This window comes from Heterodontus francisci, chromosome 15, assembly GCF_036365525.1.
Source record: "Heterodontus francisci isolate sHetFra1 chromosome 15, sHetFra1.hap1, whole genome shotgun sequence".
Classification (NCBI taxonomy): domain Eukaryota; kingdom Metazoa; phylum Chordata; class Chondrichthyes; order Heterodontiformes; family Heterodontidae; genus Heterodontus; species Heterodontus francisci.
Genome location: NC_090385.1, coordinates 41968618 through 41992244, shown reverse-complemented (window position 1 = coordinate 41992244; position 23627 = coordinate 41968618). Strand labels below are relative to the sequence as shown.

The 23627-nt window shown below is 45.3% G+C and overlaps 1 protein-coding gene across 6 annotated transcripts in view; it reads left to right on the top strand.

The window, feature by feature from the left end:
- Positions 1 to 23627, top strand: part of LOC137377617 (phosphatidylinositol-binding clathrin assembly protein-like) — a 168900-nt gene that overhangs the window by 57742 nt on the left and 87531 nt on the right. For all 6 annotated transcript variants that reach the window (XM_068047452.1, XM_068047451.1, XM_068047456.1 and 3 more), the window contains exons 3-6: positions 9874 to 9949; positions 10169 to 10271; positions 13415 to 13508; positions 14267 to 14378. In XM_068047452.1, the coding sequence (XP_067903553.1) occupies positions 9874 to 9949; positions 10169 to 10271; positions 13415 to 13508; positions 14267 to 14378 (385 nt within the window). The remainder of the gene's footprint in view (positions 1 to 9873; positions 9950 to 10168; positions 10272 to 13414; positions 13509 to 14266; positions 14379 to 23627) is intronic.

The following is a 23627-nucleotide window of genomic DNA, read 5'->3' as shown; positions in this document are numbered from 1 at the left end:
CAAGCTCTAAGTTCATCTGCCTTACCTGTTATACTTCTCTCATTGAAACAAATGCACTTCAGACCACCAGTCCTGCTGTGCTCAGCAACATCTCCCTGCCTGCTCTTCCTCTTAGTCTTACTGGCTTTATTTACTAGTTCCCCCTCATTTATTTCACTTGCTGTCCTATTGCTCTGGTTCCCACCCTCCTGCCACACTAGTTTAAACCCTCCCGAGTGATGCTAGCAAACCTCGCAGCCAGGATATTTGTGCCCCTCCAGTTTCGATGCAACCCGTCCTTCTTGTACAGGTCCCATCTGTCCCTGAAGAGATCCCAATGGTCCAGATATCTGAAACCCTCCCTTCTACACCAGCTGTTCAGCCACGTGTTTAGCTGCACTATCTTCCTATTTCTAGCCTCACTGGCACATGGCACAGGGAGTAATCCCTAGATTACAACCCTAGAGGTCCTGTCTTTTAACTTTCTACCTAAACTCCCCCTGCAGGACCTTGTCACTCTTCCTGCCTATGTCGTTGGTACTGATGTGTGCCACAACCTCTGGCTGTTCACCCTCCCCCCACCCCCTTCAGAATGTCCCATGTCCGTTCAGAGACATCCTTGACCCTGGCACCAGGGAGGCAACATACCATCCTGGAGTCTTACATGTCCACAGAAGCGCCTATCTGTGCCCCTGACTATAGAGTCCCCTATAACTATTGCTCTTCTGCGCTTTGTCCCTCCCTGCTGAACAACAGTGCCAGCCGTGGTGCCACTGCTCTGGCTGCTGATGTTTTATCCTGACAGGCCATCCCCCCCCCCCCCCCCCCCCGCAACAGTATCCAAAGCGGTATACTTGTGAGAGAGGGGGATAGCCACAGGGGATTCCTGCACTGACTGCCTGCCCCTTCTCATGCTCACCCATCTATCTGCCTGCACCTTGGGTGTAACCACTTCTCTAAAACTCGTGTCTACGACTCTTTCTGCCACCTGCATGCTTCTAAGTGCATCCAGTTACTGCTACAACCGATCCATGCGGTCTGTGAAGAGCTGCAACTGGGTACACTTCCTGCAGATGTAGTTGTCCGGAACGCTGGAAGCGTCACGGACCTCCCACATCTCGCAGGTGAAACACTTCACCCCTCTTACTGACATTACTAGCACTAATTAATAAATTAATTTAAAATAAATAAATACTTCTTAAATCCTTACTAAATTGTTATAATTAACTGTATGGTCCCTAGTGCTAGATTCCAACTATAAATTATAAATGCTAACTAAATACAGTAATCTCCTCTCTCTGGTTTAGTTACTCTACTTATTAATTAGTTAATTAGGGGTTTTAATCAATGTTTCATTTTCAAGTTCAGTAAAAATTCCGTACCAGCCAATCAGGTCACAGCTTTCCTGTGACGTCACTTTCATTTTTTTTTACCAGAGGTAAGCTTTTTATACTTACCGGTCTGGAACTCCGCCCTCCAAGTCTTCTGTCTGGATGCAGGCCATAAAACCCCGAGGTAAGTTTTTTTTAATATTTACTGGTCTGGAACTCTGCCCTCCGAGTCTTCTCCCAGTCAGCTGTGCTCTTTGGAAGCTCTCGGCTCCCCTCACTCTGAGGACAGGTAGGAAATGAAAGGTGCTCCTCACTCCCTCCTCACCGAACTTCCACTATAGCACTCTAATGCAACCCAAGTCAGCACTCCAGTGTCAGCTTTGATTGCTTTTCTTTTTTCTTGCCATAGGAGGTAATAGTGAGCTTATGATTTATTTTGTTAACTTCAAAATTTTCCAATAGATTACATCAAATTAAAAGCATGTTGGTGTGTAACTCACTTATCTGTGTTCCATATCCAAATTTTCTTTAAATAAGTTGCAGATTTAGTAGATTTCTGAAGCCCAGAAGTGTTTGCACCTAACATAGATTAACAACGTGACAATTGCTAAAGTTTCCAGTCAAACACTAGGCATAACACTGAATCCAATCACCCTGGATGTCTTTGTTTGGGGGTCATTGAGGCCTGGAAGAATGGAATCAATATACCTGTTGACTGTATGGGAATATACATTTTTGCATTGTGGGGTGGGAAAGAAAAGCTGTTGGAAGAGAGAAAAGGTCTGCGCTATTGAACAGGTGGAGACATTTCTTTCGTTCTTGCCAGCAACATTCATCCTAAGGCCAGCATTTATTGCCCATCCCTAATTGTCCTTGATAAGGTGATGGTGAGCTGCCTCCTTGAACTGCAGCAGTGCTGTTGAGATGAAAATTCCAGGATTTTGACCCAGCGACAGTGAAGAAATGGCAATTATAGTTCCAAGTCAGGATGATGTGTGACTTGGGCTGGAATTTTACCTTCAGGAATCCGGTCTGATCGGAGGCGTCCGGAAGGTAAAATGGAGCGCGATGATGTCGGGCCGGGTCCCTGCGTCATGACGCGCATTTGCCATTTAACAAACGTAGGAAGTTGGGTGAGATCGAGTCTGTGCTCGCCGCAAAAGTACAAGCAATTGAAAGCTCATTAAGGTACTCGATGAAACAATTGACAGCAATTTTATGTGTGCCGTCTGATTTAACGGCCGTGCACTCGGGTCGTGGGGCGTCTTGGGAACCCGGCAGGTTTAAAAGGGCAGTAGGTGTTGATTCATGAGGGAGTTGGAGGTACAATTTTTCTTTCTTTAGAGATACAGCACTGAAACAGGCCCTTCGGCCCACCGAGTCTGTGCCGACCAACAACCACCCATTTTATACTAATCCTACATTAATCCCATATTCCCTACCACATCCCCACCATTCTCCTACCACCTACCTACACTAGGGGCAATTTACAATGGCCACTTTACCTATCAACCTGCAAGTCTTTGGCTGTGGGAGGAAACCGGAGCACCCGGCGGAAACCCACGCGGTCACGGAGAACTTGCAAACTCCGCACAGGCAGTACCCAGAACTGAACCCGGGCTGCTGGAGCTGTGAGGCTGCGGTGCTAACCACTGTGCCACTGTGCTGCCCTCTTTTTGCTCTTTATTAATTCTGATATTTGTGTGCCCTAACAAGGGGTGTTATTTGCAGCTTGTGCAGAAGGGTTCATCTGACTGTTCACTGCTGCTCGGGCCCAAGCTGCTCTGAGTTATTGGCTGAAAGGAAGGAGGTTTTGTGAGCCGGTCCTAACAGCTGGAAGCTAATACCTGTGGTCATTGCATCTGGTCTGTTGTACAACAATGGGAATTGTTTACTCTGGAGGTGAAGCATCAGATGAGGAGGACTGTGCCCCAAGGAGGGACAGAAGGACAAATGGGCAGGGGAATGTGCAACCAGCTGGCCCAGTGCGTCCTTGTAATGTGGGAGGGAGAGCAGGTGGCAGATACGCCCGGGAGCGAGCACATGTCAGGAGATGTGCCTACCCAGCAGGAAGGGCATACCGACCACGTCTGAGCTCCCTGCGGCTGTCAGAACGCCAGTGCAGAAGACGACTACGGCTGTCACGGGAGACTGTCATTTTTCTTTGTGAGATACTGGCAGTGGATGTTGCCTCAAACTGTATCGGTGGCCATCCAATGCCGATCACTCTTAAGGTTACAATAGCTCTTAACTTCTATGCGTGTGGCTCGTTCCAAGCCTCAGCAGCAGACTTGTGTGGAGTTTCACAAGCAGCAGAGCACCACTGCATAAAGGTTGTGACTGATGCATTATTCCAAAGTGCTAACCATTTCATCACGTTCAAGACGGACAACACTAGTCAGGCTGAGAGCCAGAGGCTTCAGCAGTATATCTGGGTTCCCAATGGTACAGGGCATGATGGACTGTACTCATGTGGCTCTTAGAGCACCAGCAGGTCAGTCGGGGGCATTCATGAACCGCAAGGAATTCCATTCAATGAACATTTAGCTCGTCTGTGATCATCGGAAGGAAATCATGCAGGTGTGTGCACGTTACCCTGGGAGTTGTCGTGATGCTTTCATTCTCTGAAACTCCCAGGTGCCTGCATTTTTCAGTCCTCCTGACACAATGGAGGGTTAGATACTTGGTGACAGGGTTATCCTCTGAAGACATGGCTAATGACACCAGTAAAGAACCCAAGGGGTCATGCGGAGGAACGATACAATGAGAGCCATGCGGCCACCAGAGTGACAATCAAACAAACTACAGGCGTACTAAAGATGAAATTTAGGTGCCTTGACTGCTCTGGTGGAGCACTGCAGTGCGGACCATCAAGGGTTTCAAGAATTATTGTCGCCTGCTCTGCCTTGCATAACCTGACGATTGAAAATGGAGAAGCCCTGGAGGATGATCAAAGGATGATGGAGTTTCTGATGAGGAAGATGGGCATCAGTCACATGATGATCAGGGAGAGGAAGCTGCATGTAATTTGGCACTAAGTGCGAGAGAGACCAGCGACACACTAATAGGCAGGCGTTTCTATTGCGAGGATATAAATTTTCACACATTTGATAATGCGGTATGAAATGAGTCATTGTGAGGATCTGAGAGGGCAAATACACTCACCTTCAAGGGGAGAGATAATGTGAAGATGTACTCCTTCACATCATGAGGAACCCAACCCAAGTGATTGACCTTGTATTTAAAACTGCTTATGCTGAGCAACGATGTTGGATGTGACTTCAGGAATGACATAAAATAGTCATGACACAAAATGTAAGACACTTTTTTCTTATACAAATCAAATAAAGAACTTACAAGTAACCCAGTGAACCAGGAGTGATGTTAAAGTGATTTCTTAATTTGTTTGCAAGTGCTCATACGGGTGGACGATCCCTCGCCACCAGACTCACCAGAGGCAGGTGGCTGATCTGGTTGCTGCCCTGCTTGTGATGATTTTGGCGGACGTCCTCTGCCTGCTCACGGCCGTGAGGGCTGCGGCATTTCGGGGTTCTCTTGATAACTATCACGAGCACCCTCTAACACCCTGGGAGTTCGCGGTTCACATGTCCCTGGCAGAGGGAGCAAGGAGCTGCAGGATGCATTAGGGACGCCCTGAGAGGAGCTCCCATATGCGATCTGTCGCCCCTGTGCCCTCCTGAGGCTCGGCTGGTCCTCAATGGTGACCTCAGACGGGCGAGCAGCCTCAACCTGTCGCCAGAGCATCCGATTCTGCTCTCTGATGCTCTGGTCCAGGGAGGCCACACTCGCTCTGAGGTCACGAGTTGCATCTAGTACTGGCCCCTCCACTGCAGCCGCCAGTCTTTCAACGGAGGAAGCCAGATGTACAAATGCCTGAGAGTTTGCAGAACTCGTACACTGAATGAAAACAAGAAATGCTGGAAATACTCAGCAGGTCTGGCAGCATCTATGGAGAGAGAAGCAGAGTTAACCTTTCAGATCAGTGTCCCTTCTTCAGAACTAGCAGATATTAGAAACGTGAAGGGTTCTAAGCAAGTATAGCGGGGGTGGAGCAAGAGATAACAAAGGAGAAGGTGTAGATAGGACAAGGTCACCGAGAATAACTGACCAGAAGAAGGCCATGGAGCAAAGGCAAACCATATGTTAATGGTTTATTGAAAGACAAAGCATGAATACGGATAGGGTAAAAACTGAACAGCCACAAGCACAAACATGAAACAAAATTGGTGGGTAGGCAAGCTGAACAAACTAAGATAAAATAAACACAAAAAAAATTTAAAAAAAGAAAAAATAACTAAATAAAAATAAAATGGGGGGGCCCATCATGCTCTGAAATTATTGAACTCTATGTTCAGTTCAGCAGGCTGTAGTGTGCCTAATCGGTAAATGAGATGCTGTTCCTCGAGCTTGCGTTGATCACTGGAACACTGCAGCAAGCCCAGGACAGAGATGTGAGTATGAGAGCAGGGGGGAGTGTTGAAATGGCAAGCAACCGGAAGCTCGGGGTTATGCTTTTGGACTGAGCAGAGGTGTTCTGCAAAGCGGCCACCCAGTCTGCATTTGGTCTCCCTAATGTAGAGGAGACTACATCGTGAGCAGCGAATACAGTATACTACATTGAAAGAAGTACAAGTAAATCGCTGCTTCACTTGAAAGGAGTGTATGGGGCCTTGGATAGTGAGGAGAGAGGAGGTAAATGGGGCAGGTATTACACCTGCGATTGCAAGGGAAGGTGCCGTGGGAAGAAGGGAAGGTGCCGTGGGAAGGGGGAAAGATGGTGGGGGTAATGGAGGAATGGACCAGGGTGTCGCGGAGGGAACGATCCCTTCGGAATGCTGACCGGGGAAGGGAGAGGAAGCTGCATTTGGTAGTGGCATGACGCTGGAGGTGGTGGAAATGGCGGAGGATGATCCTTTGGATATGGAGGCTGATGGGGTGGAAAGTGAGGACAAGGGGAACCCTGTCACGGTTCTGGAAGGGAGGGGAAGGGATGAGGATAGAGGTGCGGGAAATGGGCCGGACATGGTTGAGAGCCCTGTCAACCACGGGGTGGGGGGGGATGCGGGGGGAAGAGTACCCTCGGTTGAGGAAAAAGGTATATCAGAAGTGCTGTCATGGAAGGTAACATCAGAGCAGATGCGTTGGAGACGGAGAAACTGGGAGAATGGAATGGAGTCCTTACAGGAGGCAGGGTGTGAAGAAGTGTAGTCGAGGTAGCTGTGGGAGTTGGTGGGCTTATAATGGATCTCTGTAAATAACCTATCCCCAGGGATGGAGACAGAGAAGTCAGGGAAGGGAAGTGTCGGAGATGGACCGTGTAAAGGTGAGAGAAGGGTGGAAATTAGAAGCAAAGTTGATAAAGTTTTCCAGTTCGGGACGGGAGCAGAAATGGCACCGATACAGTCATCAATGTGCCAGAAAAAGAGTTGGGGAAGGGGGCCTGAGTAGGACTGGAACAAGGAATGTTCGACGTATGCCACAAAAAAACAGGCATTACTAGGACCCATGCGGGTACCCATAGCAACACCTTTTACCCGAAGGAAGCGAGTGGCGTTGAAGGAGAAATTGTTCAATGTGAGAACAAGTTCAGCCAGGCGGAGGAGGGTGGTTGTGGATGGGGACTGGTTGGGCCTCTGTTCAAGGAAGAAGCGGAGAGCCCTCAAACCCTCCTGGTGGGGGATGGAGGTGTAGAGAGATTGGACGTCCATAGTGCAGAGGAGGCGGTTGGGGCCAGGAAACTGGAAATTTTCAAAATGAAGTAGGGCGTCAGAAGAGTCACAGATGTAGGTGGGAAGAGACTGGACCAGTGGAGAAAAGATAGTCAAGATAGGAAGAAATAAGTTCAGTGGGGCAGGAGCAGGCTGACACAATGGGTCTGCCAGGACAGTCCTGTTTGTGGATTTTGGGAAGGATGTAGAAGTGGGCTGTCCAGGGTTGTGGGACTATGAGGTTGGAAGCTGTAGAGGGAAGATCTCCAGAGGAGATGAGGTCAGTGACAGTCCTGTGGACAGTCACTTGATGTTCGGTGGTGGGGTCATGGTCCAGGGGGAGGTAGAAAGAAGTGTCTGAAAGTTGGCGCTGACCCTCTACAAGGTAGAGGCCGGTACGCCATATAACAGCACCACCCTTGTCTGCAGGTTTGATGACAATGTCGGGGTTAGACTTGAGAGAACGGAGTGCCTCAAATTCAGAGGGGGACAGGTTAGAGTGAGTGAGGGGGCAGAGAAATTGAGATGACCAATGTCTCGCCGACAGTTTTCAGTGAAAAGATCAAGAGTGGGTAAGAGGCCAGGTCGAGGGAGAATGCTGGAGGCGGGTTATTGGGTCTGCTGATCGGCGGCGGTGGGGGTGGGTGGACTCCTGCTCAAAGAAGTGAGCCCGGAGGCAGAGGTGACGGAAGAAGGATGGATGTTTCCAGAGTCTGAGTCATAGCTGGCAGCGTCTCTGGCAACTCTGCCAGCTTTCCATGCACTGCATGCTGCACCTGCAACATCTCCTGACGAATGGATGTTATCAGATGCACGTCATCAGCTTGCGGCTCTGCACTGACTTGGCATCCCACGCTCCTCCCAGTGTGTGAGGCATCGGCCGGTTCTGCCTCTGGTGGCTGGCCCAGCAAGTGTTGTGCTCACACCTGTCTGTGAAGTCGACTCCGCGGACACGCTAATCCCAACCATGGTGTAAGTATCTGCGCTGGTACTTGGTGCGGTGCGAGGATGTGATGGTGCACCCTCTGAGGCGCCCTCCTCCACCTCAGAGGTGGATGGTTGAGCAACGGAGATGCTTCCTGGCCCCTGCTGTGTTTCACCTGTTGGGAAAATCATATTGATCAGTTTGATCAGCAATCCAGACTTACCACGTTATTGACTCCATTTTGGTCACATCTGTGTGATTAAGCTTTTGAGAGCACACTTCAGTGCATTAGACAATCACCACACCCTTGGCCCACCACTGCTTGCCCACCCCCACCCCCCCCCCCCATACACTCTTACACCACATTCTGGATCACACTCTCATGGCCAGGGCCACCGGCCTCGCCATCTGCGACGGCGCATCCTCCTTCCTCCCCTGCTATCGTCAAAGCATCCTCCTCCATTATACTCAGCTATGCTTGACTGGCCAGGTCTGGGACCCCTCTCGGGCATTGTGTGCCCTCTTTTCCTATTTTAAACAAAAATACTTAGTTTAGACATATTAGTTGGCATCTCACGCACTCACCCAAAGGGGTTGATGTTGCATTTCACCGCTGTGCCAGTGCAGAGCGTGACTTGAACACTTCCGTATCACTGTGCATCTCAGACTTGCCCATCTTGTGTTCCAATGCAAGGCAGCAGCCAAATAATGATCATACAGGGCTTCCACAGATTAATGAGGAATGCCCCTTACCCGGGCAGAACAAAGCACGTCGTTGAGGCGCTTGCGGCACTGGAGCCATGTCTGCCTTACAACGCCGTGGCTGCTGACCACCTCCGCGATCTCCAGCCAGGCCCTCTTCGTCACTTGGGAGGGTCGCCTTCTGCCATCTGGATTGAAGAGGACCTCCCGCCTCTCCTTACCCACCTGAAGGAGGACCTGCAATGATTCATCCAAAAATCAGGGGACTGAGCGAAAGCTTCTCTCCTCCATCACTGCTGATTGTTCTTCAGATTTTATACGTTTTATTTCTTTCTTCTCCTGTACTTTGCCAATCCTCCTTCTCTCCTTGCAGGTGTAGAACCTTTTAATCCTCCAGTACTAATACCACTGATGTCTTCATCTAAAGCCAGGTGAGAACTAACTCTTCAATTCCATTGCTGTAAATCTTTTTCAAAGGCTTACAGCAGCCTTTCCTCGATGTGGCCCCACCCGCGTGCCCTTTCATTTCACAAATACGCTGCGGGGCCGCTAATTGGCTGCCCCGCGCATGATGCCGCTGGCCAGGAGGTGCGGAGCGGGATCAGAGCCCTCATCCACTTCAGCCGCATCTGCCCCGGAGCCACAGAGAGCGGCAAAATTCTGGCCTTGGAGGGGGAACTTGCAGGTAGTAGTGTTCCCATGTGTCTGCTGCCCTCAAGGATATAATGATTTTAGAGAGGATGCAGAAAATATTTGAGAATGGTTCTCAGGGTGAGGGACTTTAGTTACTTGGATAGGTTGGAGAAGTTGTTGGTGGTCTCCTTGGAGAAGATTGTTGTTGATCTTGTGGTAATGGGAGTTTTTTTTTAACTCGTCTGGATCTGTTGGGTGAAGTTTCAAATCTTGAGAATGCTGAAGGAATAAGTTAAAGTGTGATCACATCAATGCATTTGTTTAACCTGGTGCTCAAAAATATTGGTTTTGGACTTGGTATTCATATATTTAGTGTATGCTTGTTATTAAATGTATGCTTGTTATTAATATATCTTGTTGGGTTACGTTCAAGCCCAGCAATCCAATGGGTAAAGAGCGAGATAGTAAATGGAGTATGCTTTCAAAATCTGCGTTAGATCAAATAATTTTGGTATTGATATAACATTGTGCCAAATTTCAGTTTACGGCTAATGACTGCTTTTCTTTCTTGCAGCGTTTTATCCAGTATTTGGCTTCAAGAAACACATTGTTCAACTTGAATAACTTTTTGGATAAAAGTGCTATGCAAGGTAAATTGTGTTTGTTAGTGAAGAGCACAGAGTATTTAGGTATGGCCAAGATATATGGATCATTCATGTAGTATTCCCCCAATTTTAAATTGATAGTATAAATAAACTTAAAAACATGTTTTAATGATCCTAACAAATACTGAAATTTGGTTTTTAGGAAACCTCTAGAAAAAGCATTACAAATGTCAATGACCATGGCATTCTCTTCCATCCTTTTAGGATATGACATGTCTACTTTCATCAGACGGTATAGCAGATATATTAATGAAAAGGCTCTCTCCTACAGACTCATGGCAGTTGACTTCACCAAAATGAAAAGAGGGTATGTCTATTAAGTGATCCTTAGCTAGGTAGACGCATAACAAGCATGATGGGATGCCATTGATTATTTCTGTCGGATTGAATCCTGTGTCATAATTGTTACATGGGTGTAATTTATGCATAGAAAATAATTATGGAGTTACATTTTTAAAAATCTCCTTGGGGCATCTGTGTGACTCTGCATGGTTGGTGTCGTACAAAGAACAAGAACAAAGAACAGTACAGCACAGGAACAGGCCATTCGGCCCTCCAAGCCTGCACCGATCTTGATGCCTGCCTAAACTAAAACCTTCTGCACTTCCGGGGTCCATATCCCTCTATTCCCATCCTATTCATGTATTTGTCAAGATGCCTCTTAAATGTCTCTATGGTTCCTGCATCCACCACCTCCCCTGGCAACAAGTTCCAGGCACTCACCACCCTCTGTGTAAAGAGGTTGCCTCGCACATCCCCTCTAAACTTTGCCCCTCTCACCTTAAACCTATGTCCCCTAGTAACTGACTCTTCCAGCCTGGGAAAAAGCTTCTGACTATCTACTCTGTCAATGCTGCTTATAACTTTGTAAACCTCTATCATGTCGCCCCTCCACCTCCGTCGTTCCAGTGAAAACAATGCGAGTTTATCCAACCTCTCCTCATAGCTAATGCCCTCCAGACCAGGCAACATCCTGGTAAACCTCTTCTGTACCCTCTCCAAAGCCTCCACGTCCTTCTGGTAGTGTGGCGACCAGAATTGCACGCAATATTCTAAGTGTGGCTAACTAAGGTTCTGTACAGCTGCAGCATGACTTGCCAATTTTTATACTCTATGCCCCGACCGATGAAGGCAAGCATGCCGTATGCCTTCTTGACTACCTTATCCACCTGCGTTGCCACTTTGAGTGACCTGTGGACCTGTACGCCCAGATCTCTCTGCCTGTCAATACTCCTAAGGGTTCTGCCATTTACTGTATACTTCCCACCTGCATTAGACCTTCCAAAATGCATTACCTCACATTTGTCCGGATTAAACTCCATCTGCCATTTCTCCGCCCAAGTCTCCAACCGATCTATATCCTGCTGTATCCTCTGACAATCCTCATTGCTATCCGCAAACTTACTAATCAGACCAGCTACATTTTCCTCCAAATCATTTATATATACTACAAACAGCAAAGGTCCCAGCACTGATCCCTGCGGAACACCACTAGTCATATCCCTCCATTCAGAAAAGCACCCTTCCACTGCTACCCTCTGTCTTCTATGACAGAGCCAGTTCTGTATCCATCTTGCCAGCTCCCCTCTGATCCCATGTGACTTCACCTTTTGTACCAGTCTGCCATGAGGGACCTTGTCAAAGGCTTTACTGAAGTCCATATAGATAACATCCACTGCCCTTCCTTCATCAATCATCTTCGTCACTTCCTCAAAAAACTCAATCAAATTAGTGAGACACGACCTCCCCTTCACAAAACCATGCTGCCTCTCGCTAATAAGTGCATTTGTTTCCAAATGGGAGTAAATCCTGTCCCGAAGAATCCTCTCTAATAATTTCCCTACCACTGACGAAAGGCTCACCGGCCTATAATTTCCTGGATTATTCTTGCGACCCTTAAACAAAGAAACAACATTGGCTATTCTCCAGTCCTCTGGGACCTCACCTGTCGCCAATGAGGATGCAAAGATTTCTGTCAAGGCCCCAGCAATTTCTTCCCTTGCCTCCCTCAGTATTCTGGGGTAGATCCCATCAGGCCTTGGGGACTTATCTACCTTAATGCTTTGCAAGACACCCAACACCTCCTCATTTTTGATAATGGGATGACTGAGACTATCTACACTCCCTTCCCTCGGCTCATCATCCACCAAGTCCTTCTCCTTGGTGAATACTGATGCAAAGTACTCTTCTCAGGCTCTTCTTTGATTTTTTTTTCCAAATGCCAGAAGAATGTTGGAAAAAAAGGTTTAAATAAAACACATCTAAGACACATACTTAGCCTTAATAAAAGAAAACAAAAATGCTGAAAATCTGAAAAGTAGTATATGCTGGAAACACTCAGCAGATTAGTTGATTATCTGAGGAGGGAACAGATAAATTCATGTTGGAGGTACACACTCTTAATTCCAGTTTCTGTCTCTTCTAAATGGTGACTGACTTCTACAGTCTATATAATAAAATCCCACACTTGGAATCTCCCACATTTAATCTCTGCGTGAAAATCCAAAGCAGGAAAAGAATTAATGTACCAATTTACCAATGGTAAACCTCTCAAAAATAAAACAACCGTTTTATCCTCAAGTTTCATTTACAGCCAATCATCACTAAATTCATTTTTTTTTGCACTGTTTCCACTTGTGTTTTTTTTTCTGACCAAGTAAGCAATCTTATAAATACTTGTAACTAAATTTACGCCATGATGATTAAACCTACTCATAGTTGTCTCCCATGATGTTGCATTTTCTCTGAAGTCTTTTCCAGTGTCCAGTGCCTGAAACATGAATTTCAGTGCTTTACTGGCCACCTTTTTTTCTAAGCTCAGCTTTACTGCTTATAGTTTTCCCTGCCTTATTTCCTCCATTTCTAGTTTTTTTTGCCTTTTACCTTACCAGTTACTTTTTGCTTCTATTTCCCTTGTATAGGTTTTGCCATTGGTATCCTATACATTTTTATTATGAAATATGTCTAGCTTTTCAGCCAAACAATTTTTGTTCCACTGGGATGCCTTTCTGTTAACAATTAAGTAAAATTTGCTTATAACCATTTTATATATTTTTGAAAAAAATTTGATTTCCAGAATGGATGTTACAAAAATGGGAGCTCTACCAGTGCACTGTTATATCCTCTGATTTACTGAGCAACAGCATAGGACACCTGACAGTTGAACATTGTTAAGAATGTATCTTGCTTTGTGATTTGTGGGTAGGAATAGAAATGTGGCATGTTCTGCTTTGCTTGACATGATGAACTCTGTCAATGTGTACTTGATCTCACCCAAAACCAAAATTTGGAATTTTCCACGCTCCACAGATAGTAGTCCTTATATTTCTGGTGGGCTGCTTAACAAATATATTGTATTCTCTTCAGCCAGATGATGAGTGGGAAGAATCTTCAACTGATAGTATTAACGTATAAATAAATTATGCAGTAACATTTTATATGCTCTTATAGGACAGATGGAGTAATGAGAACTATGAATACAGAGAAACTGCTGAAGACTCTGCCTCTAATACAGAATCAGCTTGATGCGCTCTTAGATTTTGATGTATGGGCAAGTTTTTTTTTTAAATGTACCTTCGCCAATGGCTTTATTACTTAATTATTTTCATTAAATATGTTGGGAGTTGATCCGTGTACTTTAACTTCCGATGTGCTGGTGTGACATTGCTACTTCTCACATTAGCTTTATGGTCTCCCTGAGTGAGGTTGGTAATTTGGTTCCACTTCATGTCCAGTTTTGTTGAGCTATCCCCATTAGAGGCTGAGTAGATGCTGTCCATGTAAGATCTTTGTAGTTAGTAGAGAATAGACTTAATTTCATCAGTGGATTGGAATAGAGGTGAGAGAACAGTCTGATATCCATTGCAAACCCGCTTCCATCTGAACATCCTTGAATTTGGCATTCATATTTTTATTTGTGATGTGCTTTTACATGTTTTAAGGGACTCTGTCTCAGGGAGCCACAATCGGTCTGACCTGTACAGAGCCTCTGGGTAAAATTCTTCTCGCTTAGTTGTGACTCGACTATAAATCAACTGTACATTAATATCTTTTGATAAGTTAAATTCCTAACATACTTCTAAATTTGCATAGCAACAACCTAGTTGCTCTAGTTACAGGGGCTACTACTTTGCAGTTATCTTTTCCAGACGCATTTAACAGATTACTTCAGGCAAGTTTGAGACTATGATCTACTTTGTCGGCTAAAATGAAAGTTAGATGTTGAGATACAAATTTTTTAAACACAGCATGCCACATTTTTTGAGCATAATGTTTTAATGTTCCTGTCTTCTTTGGTTACAGGCAAATCCAAATGAGCTAACTAATGGAGTAATAAATGCTGCCTTCATGCTACTGTTCAAAGATTCCATCAGGCTTTTTGCTGCCTACAATGAAGGGATCATTAACTTACTCGGTGAGTAATAAAACAAGTGAAGGATTTGGCTTTGAACAAGGGTTTGAACAGGAGGGTTGTTACTAATATAATGTTATAGATCACAACTCACAGTAGTGAATTTGTCTTTGAGACGTATTTCATGCAGACTGGGTTTGTTCAATTTACTCTATATCTGTTGTAACTGGACAAGTCGCGCAGTCCTATTCGTCCAAATGCAAAAAGTGGTTAAAAAACCTCCTCCTAATGGGTAACCATTCTGTTGTAACTACCTTCAATCTGTTGTAACTAGGGACATATCCTATAAGTTTAAATGGTATATTCTAATTAAACACCTTTGGTGTTTCTTGAGTGCCACCCAAGAGCTTATCCAAATGGAAGTATAGTTTTGCATAAACTCCAGTTTAAGAATGTTAATTTGTGCCACATTGTGTCAGAGACCTGCATTTCAACTCCATTGTGCAGAATATGCCTGAGTTTCTGCGACACTTGAAATTGTTTCCCAAGATAAAATCCTGAGCTTGGTTGTATATTTTCTATTGGGAAAGGCAAACTGTTGAAAATGTGTATTGGGACAGAATTTACGTAATAGAAATTTCAGTACAAAAGGAGATCATTCAGCTTTTGGTTTGAACTAAGTCGTGGGAGCTAAATGCTCTAACCCCATTTCCCTGCTGTTTTTGTTTTCCTTTTGACATTTTTCTCTAACTTTATAGCTCTCTCTTAAATATGACTGAAAAATGTTTGGTTGGCTAATGATGCCAGGTCATTTTTTTTCCAACTTCCCCAGAAGCATAAAGGGGGAGTTTCTGGAGTGCTGGGGACATGCTTTGCAGGAAGTACTGTTAAATCTTTTCTCTCCACACTCACTCCTGACTCTTGCATCACAGGTTCCCCAGAATATTGACCATGAGCCCTGTGCTGTTAAATCTTCAGACAGAGAAAAGTTATCGTCAAGTCTGATTGCCCTGAAACCCTGATTCTGGAACTACACAAATTTGCAGTTTGTCTTTATGAAGAATTAATTGTCAAAAACTAGTCTTCGAACAAAAACTAGTTAGTTTTCATCGAAATGATCACTGGTCTCACTAATAAGTTATCTTCGACAAGTCATCACTAGTCCCATGGCAAAGTTGTATATCTTTTTAGATGTGGATTCAATTGAGAATCAGTTTTTGCATGCTATTAGGCTTAATCTAAAAGTGGAAATGAGAATGCAGCTCATCTTACATCCTCATTAAAAGCCATCTCATGTCCTCACCCCAATATCTCCATATGTGATGACGTCAAGCCTTTATCCTTGCATGTTCCCTGATCATCTTGATTCTGCGTGCACTCAAGCATATCTACAATATTTAAAGTGAAGTTTTACTTAAAGGGAAAATAAAGTCTTGTGGGAATTCTTCCTTTATCCTCACTTCTCCCCACTACCAGTCACTTGTTTGATGTGTGTTATGAATGCATTCAACTTTAGAGGTCCGTAATTTTTTAAATGTCATTTCAAGCTGCAGTTTGTTCTCATGTGGAACTAGGAATTTACAAGTTTGCAAACTAATAGCAATTGACTTCCTAGTTGACCTTGGGATGTCACAATTAGACTTTATGGTCTTGAAGCTACATACTAGCTTGAATACAGCTGAGTAATGTGTATTACATGGTCAAACTCTTGATATTACAAAAAGTGTATCTGGCTTAATATGAGTAGTGTTACAGGAGATTAGCTTGTAACCATAAATTATTTATATTTGTCTGTCTCCTATTTTACAACACAGCGAGGGTGGAGGTGGAAGGAAGGGCCTGTATTGGTTTTAGAGTCATAGTTATACAGCACAGAAGCAGGCCCTTTGGCCCACCATGTCCGTGCTGGCCATCAAGCTTGTCTATTCTAATCACATTTTCCAGCACTTGGCCCATAGGCCTTGTATGTTATGGTGTTTCAAGTACTCATCTAAATACTTAAATGTTGAGGGTTCCTGCGTCTTCAGGCAGTGTGTTCCAGATTCCAATCGCCCTCTAGGTGAAATTTTTTTTTCCCCTCAAATCCCCTCTAAACCTCCTGCCTCTTACCTTAAATCTATGCCCCCTGGTTATTGACACCTCCGCTAAGGGAAAAAGTTTCTTCCTATCTACCCTATCTATGCCCCTCATAATTTTGTATACCTCAATCAGGTCCCCCTTCAGCCTTCTTTGCTCTAAGGAAAATAGCCCTAGCCTATCCAGTCTCTCTTCATATCTGAAATGCTCCAGGCTGGGCAACATCCTGGTGAATCTTCTCTGCATCCTCTCCAGTGCAATCACATCCTTTCTATAGTGCAGCAGCCAGAACTCCACAGTACTCCAGCTGTGGCCTAACTACTGTTTTATACAGCTCCATCATAACCTCCCTGCTGTTATATTCTGTGCCTCAGCTAATAAAATAAGTATCCCATTTGCCTTCCTAACCATCTTATCTACTTGTGCTGCTGTCTTCAATGATCTATGGACAAGTACACCAAGGTCCCTCTGTACTTCCTAGGGTCCTACCATCCATTGTATGTTCCCTTACCTTGCTAGACCTCCCAAAATGCATCACCTCACACGTCTCATAATTAAATTCCATTTGCCGCTGCTCTGCCCATTTTACCAGCCCATCTGTATCGTCCTGTAATCGAAGGCTTTCCTCCTCATTTTACGATGACACCAATTTTCGTGTCATCTGCAAACTTACTGATCATGCCTCCTATATTCACGTCTAAATCATTAATGTCCACTGCAAACAGCAAGGGTCCCAGCACCGATCCCTGTGATATACCACTGGTCACAGGCTTCCACTCACAAAAACAACCCTCGACCAACACACTCTGCCTCCTGCCACTAAGCCAATTTTGGGTCCAATTTGCCAAATTACCCTGGATCCCATGGGCTTCCACCTTCTTAATCAATCTCCCATGCGGGACCTTATCAAACGCTTTACTGAAGTCCATATAGACTACATCAACTGCTTTACCCTCATCTACACACCTAGTCACCTCATCGAAAAATTCAATCAAATTGGTTAGACATGATCTCCCCCTGACAAAGCCATGCTGGCTATCCTTGATTAATCCCTGCCTCTCCAAGTGGCGATTAATTCTGTCCCTCAGAATTTGTTCCAGTAGTTTCCCTACCACTGATGTTAGACTTACTGGCCTATAATTACCTGATTTATCTCTGCTACCCTTCTTTAATAATGGTACCACATTCACTGTCCTCCAGTTTTCTGGTACCTCACCTGTGGCCAGAGAGGATTTGAAAATTTGTGTCAGAGCCCCTGCTATCTCCTCCCTTGCCTCACATAGCAGCCTGGCATACATCTCATCTGGGCCTGAGGATTTATCCACTTTTAAGCCCGCTAATACCTCCACCCTTTCAATGCTAATTTGTTCAAGTATATCACAATCCCCCTCCCTGATCGCTGCACCTACATCGTCATTCTCCATAGTGAACACAGATGAAAAGTAATCATTTAAAACCTCACCTACGTCCTCTGGCTCCACACACACATTGCCACTTTGGTCCTTAATGGGCCCTATTCTTACCCTGGTTATCCTCTTGCCCTTAATATACGTATAAAACGCCATGGCATTTTCCTTTATCTTGCACACCAGTGTTTTTTCATACCCCCTCTTCGCTCTCCTAATTACCTTTTTTAAGTACCCCTCTACACTTTCTATACTCCTCTAGGGCCTCCACTGTTTTCAGCTCTCAGAAACAGCCATAAGTGTCTTTTTTTTTTCCTTATCTAGTCCTCTCTATCCCTTGACATCGTGGGTTCTCTGGGCTTGTTGGTCCTACCCTTCACCTTTTACAGGAACATGTTGGCCCTGAACTCTCTCTATTTCCTTTTTGAATGACTCCCACTGGTCTGATGTAGACTTTCCTACAAGTTGCTGCTCCCAGTCTACTTTGGCCAGATCCTGTTTTATCATATTGAAATTGGCCTTCCCCCAATTCAGTACCCTTATTTCCAGTCCAGCTTTGTCCTTTTCCATAACTACCTTAAACCTTAGAGTTATGGTCGCTATCCCTGAAATGCTTCCCCACTGACACTTCCACCACTTGTCTGGCATCATTCCCTAAGATTAGGTCCAGTACCGCCCCTTCTGTTGTAGGACCTTCTACGTACTGGCTCAAAAAGCTCTCCTGGATGCACTTTAATAATTCCGCCCCCTTTAAGCCTTTTGCATGAAGACTATCCCAGTTAATATTGGGGAAATTGAAATCCTCTGCTATTATTACCCTGTTATTTTTACACCTCTCTGAGATTTGCTTTATATCTGCTCCTCTATCTCTCCCTAACTGTTTGGAGGCCTGTAGTACACTCCCAGCCAAGTGATTGCCCCCTTTTTGTTTTTAAGTTCAACCCATAAGGCCTCATTTGAGGAACCTTCTAAGATATCATCCCTCCATACTGTAGTAATTGACTCCTTGGTCAATAGTGCAATGCCAGCTCATCTTTTACACCCCTCTCTGGCACGCCTGAAGATTCTATGCCCTGGAATATCAGCTGAGAGACTGCATTTGTGTTTGAGTGTGAGAGTGGCAGATCGGGGATGTAAGCAGGGCAAAGCATTGAAACACGTGATGCAATATTTTTTATATGCATCATCCATTACCTTGCTCAGGTCAGATTCCTGATTTTGACTTAAATTTTAGGGAAGAATAGGCATTTCTTTCTATCCTCAACAAGGGATCCTCAGGAAATCAGTCTAGCCCTCCATGAAGAGGAGGAATTTATGGTCCCTTGTGAATTTTGTTTGAAACCGATTCTCTGCTTCAACATGGAATGTAGTGCAGTTCGTGAAAGATGGTAAAGAATGTACTTTTTAAATCTAACAGTTTTTTTTTTTAAAGAAGTCTTTTTTAAAATAAATTCCAGATGCACAGTGGTGAAGGCAGCAGCTGCAGTTATGGAGGGGGACATCAGGGAGCAGGCCAACAGGGTGAACATCAAATGCACCAGTGCTGGGATTCAACTGGATGCACTGGGGCAGCCAAACATGGGGCTATGGCCACGGTTAATGGGGTTGACAACCCACCAGAAGACGTCCTTGCATGCATCAAAGAGGGGGAGGAATGAAGGAGGGGGAAGTCGGGGCATGAGTATAGGGGAGGAGGGTGGTGAAGGCAAGTGGAGCATAGAAACTCAGGTTGAAGAGTTTAGGGAAGGACTAGCAGAGGGGAGAGAAGAATACAGTTGTATCTTTCAGTAGAAAGTAAGTTTTCTTTGAGGTTATTGCAAGCTCCCCTGGATGACCAAGTGGCCATTCTTCAAAGTAAAGAACTCTTCTGGCAATTTCAGCCTTTCATTATGGAGAAAATTGGACCATCCTGGACAGCAATAATTTTGTTACTGAACCACCCTTAAAAGATAATGCATGCAGATACGAAGCTAAGCGGAACGTCTATTGAAATTTTTTCCAACGATGCAAGAAATTGCATGTATCCTGAAAAGTAGAAGAATTGCTCAAAACACTAAACAATGACAAAAAAAATGAAAAGTTCATTTAGAATGTTTTTATTGCAAAGGGGAAGAGATAGGAAATTAGATCATAGTTAATATTTCCCCTTTCCTTAGACTTGCATAATGTGACTTACTGTAAGATGTTGACACTGGGGTTTTCAAAGGAGCATGCACCCTGTACCAAATTAATAACTTAATATATATTCAGATATATGAGATGTATCAATTTTCTAGCACTACCTTTTAGGCTCTCCTTTCTTCCTCAACTACTTGGACAACATTCCACAGCCATGATCAGCTCATTTTAATAGGAACTAGGAATTTTATGCTGCAGTCTAAACCTGGAAAATGTTACCAGTATAATACTGATACTGGTGAGCACTTTCAAGATCACGTCACTTTGGTTTCACACTCTGTTCCTGGCTTGATGGAAAGGGAGCTGATTTTGAGTACAAATGTTACCTGGATAATTGAAGGCAGAGCAACCAGTAAAGATGGAACTACTTTTTTCTCATGGCACCAAGCCAGTTTTTCCCAATTGTAGATGGAATACTTTGAGTACTCCTTTAGATGTTCCCTTCCCTTTTAAGTTGTCTAGTTTATGATTTCTTAAACTCCAGGCTGTGCTCAAAAGCTTCTTGCTTCAGCTTAACTTTGACCGCTTCCCCTTTCTAATAAGAAATTTGAGCCCAATGTCAGTTTTGATTTGTTTTTAAGATACTCTATAGCTTTCAGAGAAAAGAGGTTTTTTTTACTTTCATGGGATGTGAGCTTCACTGCCAAGGCCAACATTTATTGCCCAACCCTAATTGCCCTTGGCAATTGAGTGGCTTGCTAGGCCATTTCAGAGGGTAGTTAAGAGTCAACCACATTTAAATACAGTGGAGAAGTAACATCGTAAATAACCATATACCAGCTATTGGAACTTTAACCTTTCCACTGTCAGCCTGTGGCGTTTTTATTTTTAAGACCGCAATTGTTGACAACGCGATCGGTAGGTGGCGCTGTTTTGGCACATGCGCAAATACAGCATGTGCCACGAAAACGTCACAGCTTGCGACTGTAGCAGCTGCCAGGACTAAAGATGGCACTGCTCAAAGAATCAGAGATGAAACCTAACAAACACGTGGCAGAATACAATGGCCGGAGTGAGAGATCAGCGCGGGGGCCGGGGGGATCAGCGCGGGGAGACCAGCGGTGGGGGGGGGGGCGGAGAAAGAGGGAGGGGGAGGGAAAGGGGGGGAGGGGAGGGGTAAGGGAGGGGGGAGAAAGAGAGGGAGAGGGGGGAGAGGGAGGAAGGGGAGAGAGTGGGGGGGGCGGGGAGCAGCGGAACGGAAGAGGAGTGCCTTTTTCTGTGCATGCGCCATAAACACAACAGCAAAAGACTTACTGGCCAGTCCCTGGACCCGGTGACACCAAGTTCTTCGCACGCTCGCTCCCCGCGGCTCTCTACGGCCTCTCGCTTCTGGCCCTCTCCATTCAGCTGTTCCCTCCAGCTGCGGATGCCCAATCCAGTTGCTTTCGCCCCTACCCAGTTGCTTTCTCTACTTCTCCACAGTACTTCAGGCATTGCAACTGTTTGGTCCCTGCATTTTGCATGCCCCCTCCCCCCCACCCCACCCCCCCACCATAGTTGAATATCTGAAGTGCAGTTGCAAAGTCGGGGAAATAGCATGCAAAACAAAACCTCAACAATTCTGGTTTTAATTATTGAAAAGTTTTATTAAGTTCATTAAGTATCCGAGGAACTGCTGTGCATGGATACATGAGTGTTGTGTTTCCAGCATTCCCGTTAGACAGGCCGAGTCTCTGCTATGCACAGCTAAAGAGATTGTTCCTGGAGAGCCTTGTGGTGAATGAACGCTTGGCTCTCTATTCCACTACTGTATTGTCCATGTGAAGAAGGCAAAGTCACAAGAGTCTGAGCTCACTCTATTCTTGGTGAATGTTCCCCAAGCGCATCCCAATGTGCATTCCCAATTCATCCATAAATGCAATGTTCCTTTCCACATCGTGATGAGCTCCGCAACATGATCCAGTTGCTTGAATGCTGACCTTAAGTCTCAAGGATTGTTTTCTCGACGGCATGTTTTACATGAAAAGAAATAAAGCAAATCAGAGTCAGAGCTTGCCTCCCTCCATCCACTGAAATTACTGTTGTGCACACCTTTTTAAGTTCTGCAGTGAAGGCACCAATTGATAACGTCGCCAATGAAGCACTTATTACCCACCTCAGATGCAGGAATCAGCACATCCTTGCGTCCTCTCCTGTACTGCCTCCTTTGCTTGAATGTCGTCCTTAAGTGTCAAGGATTGTTTTCTCAAGGGCACGTTTTACATGAAAGGAAATAAGGAAAGAACATCAGTGTCAGAGCTTCCCTCCCTCCAATGGAATTACTGTTGAGCATGCTTTGTGTTCTGCGGTAAAGGCATGTACTGATAACACCGCCAATGAATCACTTAGTACCCAGCTCAGCTGTAGGAGGCAGGATGATGTTACTGCCCCTATCTCGTGATGGTTCAATGCTGCTCTCAGGGAAAACATGAATGATGTGAGGGTGCTGGAAAAGAAGCACATTTTTTTGGGGCTATGAACATAAAGCTGGCCATTTAGCCCAGCAGTTCCCTGCTAGTGGTTATGTTACTCGTGCGTCTTTCCATCCATTCCCATTTAATCCTGCCTACTACTATCACCAGTTGTGTTCACAGCAAGAGCATTCACATTTCTGCTACCACTGGACACGGCATGCTTGTTTCTTTTAGTGCTCAGTCTCTTCTTGCTGAATGTTCCCCAAGTGCTTGACCCCTTTGGACGCCCTCTCTGCTTGACAGGCAGCAACTGGCAATTGCGGAGTCTCACAAGGCTCTGCATGGTTGTTTCAACGTCGGATGGGGAAACAGGTGGCTGTGTGCCCATGAGCACTGCCCTGATGGGTGTAGGAGCAGGTAACTGTGTGCCCATGAGCACTGCCCTGATGGGTGTAGGAGCAGGTAACTGTGTGCCCATGTGCACTGCCCTGATGGGTGTAGGAGCAGGTGACTGTGTAACTGAGCAGCAAGGAGAGGGTACCGCAGGTAGGGGAAGTGGAGATTTGAACAGGCAGACATATGTATGGTCCATCAGATCATTAGGCCAGGGGGTGAGACGCTCAGGATCCAGGGTTTGTGACACGTGACTGATGTCCAGCGCGCGGCCACCTCCATCCGAAGGTGCTTCCGGGCAATTGTTGGGCATAGTAAATGGTTCCATCTCATCAGCCAGTCCTTGCTGCCAGCAGAGAGTCTGTTGCCGCAGCCAGTCCAGTCTCCTCATGAATGCTGCCATTCCACTCTGCAGAACGGCCTGTTGTAGCTGGTACAATTGATCTGAAAGCAAGCGGTATTTTTCATTGTGGCTGAGGGGCCTTGGCTGTTCCTCTGTAATCACAATTGCAGCAGCCATGCCTGTCGTCGTTGGTGTCTGAGATGCACGCCAGCGACAATTGGGGGCGAGCCTGTCCAAAGGCAGACCCAGATGCCTCTGCACAACAACAGCATGTTTGCAGGGCAACAAAGTCTGAATGGAGAAGATGCAGCTGCTGGTAGCCTGGCCATCATGTATCTGCAGTGTGTACTGTTTGGCACCAGAAATCAGTCACTGTGCCTTCATCCTGCTACATGCGGTGGCCCAGACAATGGAAATGTTTTCAGAGCAACTTACAAAGGCAGAGCAACTTACCTTGGAACAATCTCCTGTGTCAAATAAAAATGAAGCAAGTCTCCAAAACGAATAAATAATTCAGATAAAA